Source organism: Montipora foliosa, chromosome 11 (assembly GCF_036669935.1).
Source record: "Montipora foliosa isolate CH-2021 chromosome 11, ASM3666993v2, whole genome shotgun sequence".
Lineage (NCBI taxonomy): Eukaryota > Metazoa > Cnidaria > Anthozoa > Scleractinia > Acroporidae > Montipora > Montipora foliosa.
In genome coordinates this window covers 15,330,584-15,332,902 of record NC_090879.1, presented here as the reverse complement: position 1 = coordinate 15,332,902, position 2,319 = coordinate 15,330,584, and the positions used below count along the sequence as shown (strand labels likewise).

Sequence of the window (2,319 nt, the reverse complement as noted above, 5' to 3'; positions counted from 1 at the left end):
GAAGTGCTTGGTGGCTGCATCGATGATTATTCTGTGATTTAAATGTAGTTATCGAGTCTTCGACGTGGTATGGTTTGAAGCACGTGCACGCACGTGCGCACGCAAAAATTTAAAAATACTTAATGAAGGCAACAAACTAGAAAGGCTATGGACAAGTTACATCCATCATCCATCAGTAAGATTAGTAGTACGAGACTAGTTCTTTCTTTGTCAAGATGGGTGTGGCAGGTTTTTCGCCTTTTCTTCGTTTAGGTAAAAAGAAAGCTGCTATTCACGAAAATTTCGAAAACAGGGTTTCAGTCAAAAACTAAACTATACCTTGAAATTTTCTTTTGGTAAGTGCCGTTTGTCTCCTTTCATAGAGTAGTTTGTCCCAATATTGCTCTTGAATGAGTTGAAATTCTGTGTTTCCTAATCCAAAATCCCCATGTGTTTTCCTTGTCCCTATAATAAACAATAAATCACATTATCTCCAGGAGAATCTGCTGTTTACCTAAAAAAGGTCACGAAACACACTATAGAACAAGAGGATATCAGGAAAGAGTCGAGCGAATTCGTGTGCCCGGCCATGCCCCATAGATATTTGAAATCTAGCTCTAGATTGCGCCAGTGATGCAAAGGTTGTTTTGTCCGTTGTTCCAGTGACTGCGCGGTTCACGTTCACACCGAGTAACCAAGAAGGTGCCGTCCTTGAAATGACCACGCACTTTGATACAAAACTAAACACAGATGTCAAATGATTTTCGAGGATACGTAAACTTCGAGCCAGGATTCCAGCCAGGATTCGAGCTAAGATGAGCTTTCTCCCCTATTTATTCTCGAATTTCTCGGTTAGTTTAGGTCTCGAATCGGTTAGGTTAGGTCTATTTAGGTTGGTTCTAGTCTAGTTAGGTTAGGTTAGGGTTAATGCAGGTCTCGGTTAGGTTAGGTTAGATTAGGTCTCGGTTAGGTCTCGAATCCTGGCTCGAATCCTAGTTCGGATCCTGGCTCGAATCCTGGCTCGGATCCTGGCTTTATTCTCAGTTTATCTCATAATGTTCATAGAATAGGGCCAAAAATATATATGCTATTTGCCAGCTGGGAGGTCCGTATAGCGAAAAACTGTGACCGAGGTCACAGTTTTTCGCTATACGGACCGCCCCTTGGCTGGTAAATAACTTATTTGTTTTTTTCCTCTCTCCCTCTTCCTCTCTGAAATCACTTTTTTAATTGTTGAAAGCGTTACCGTGACAGTGGGCAGATATAGGAAAATCCGGACCTCGCTAAGAACCAATCAGGTTGCAGGATTCGTTATCGTGCCCTCTTAGAAAAAAATAATTGTTCTACCATTTGATGACTGATTTAACTTTATTTTTCACTATTCCCAACAATTAAATCTTTTTCTAAAAGTTTAGGAAAGCGAACTGCCATTTTCACACAATAGCGTGGTTTCAATTACACATGAGCAGATTTTTCTTTGCAGCCAAACACTTATTTGTAGACAGTTATTTGCAGCTCACGTGGTGGGCTCTCGGCCAATGAAAAGGAAGGCAAAAATACATGGAATGATAAGGGGAATTATTTTCGTTAGCACTTATTCTCGTGGCCCGAATTAAGAACCAAGCAATCAGTTCGCATCGGACACCGAGGTTTGAGAGTCATAAAGCAATTTTTCAATCGTGTCAACAAATAATTATTTAACTACTTTGATTCTGAATTACTACCTTTGGTGACCGGCTTCGACGTATCGGCCTACATCCTCGGCCGGTCCATGCCATGGGCAAAGAGTATAGCCCGCTCAGCGCGTTTTACCGCGCTTAGCGCGGGCTGCGTGCATTTAATTTGGTCTGCGTTTTGATTGGATTATTCGACTGTAGGCTTTTATGTGATTGGCCAAAGTGATAGAAAGAGTTGTACCACACTATCGAAAGCAGTTTCAAAGGGATTGATAATGTAAGATCAAACTTTCATAAAAAAAACACGAACCACTCAGGTAAAACTTTTCCTTACCCGTTACATTAAAACAAGTATTTGGCTCGTAGATTATTGGACTTCTTGTAATTGGATGACTCGGCGCACAACCCATACCGCATGTTAAGACATTCACCTGGATAAGCCAACAACATCATCACACAAGCACATTGTTAGCTCCGATCCAAACTTTGGCGTGAGCCGACGCATATTTTTTACACGTCACAATCAGTCGATAATTGTCCGACACGGCATAAAAGAAAGATAGCCTTACGTCAAACCACTGCCGATGATTTATTAAAAACCTTTTCACTTTTCGACGTTATTTTTTTAAGTTCCTCTTTTGACCTCTTTGGTAGCTAGATAGTG

General features: G+C 41.0%; 1 protein-coding gene across 1 annotated transcript in view; it reads right to left on the bottom strand.

The window, feature by feature from the left end:
• Positions 1-2,065, bottom strand: part of LOC137976413 (troponin C, isotype alpha-like) — a 5,508-nt gene extending 3,443 nt beyond the window's left edge. Inside the window, exons 1-2 of the mRNA XM_068823757.1 lie at positions 1,990-2,065; positions 319-444 (exon numbers count right to left, since the gene is read on the bottom strand). Of these exons, the coding sequence (XP_068679858.1) occupies positions 319-444; positions 1,990-2,065 (202 nt within the window). The remainder of the gene's footprint in view (positions 1-318; positions 445-1,989) is intronic.
• Positions 2,066-2,319: the final 254 nt, after the last annotated feature.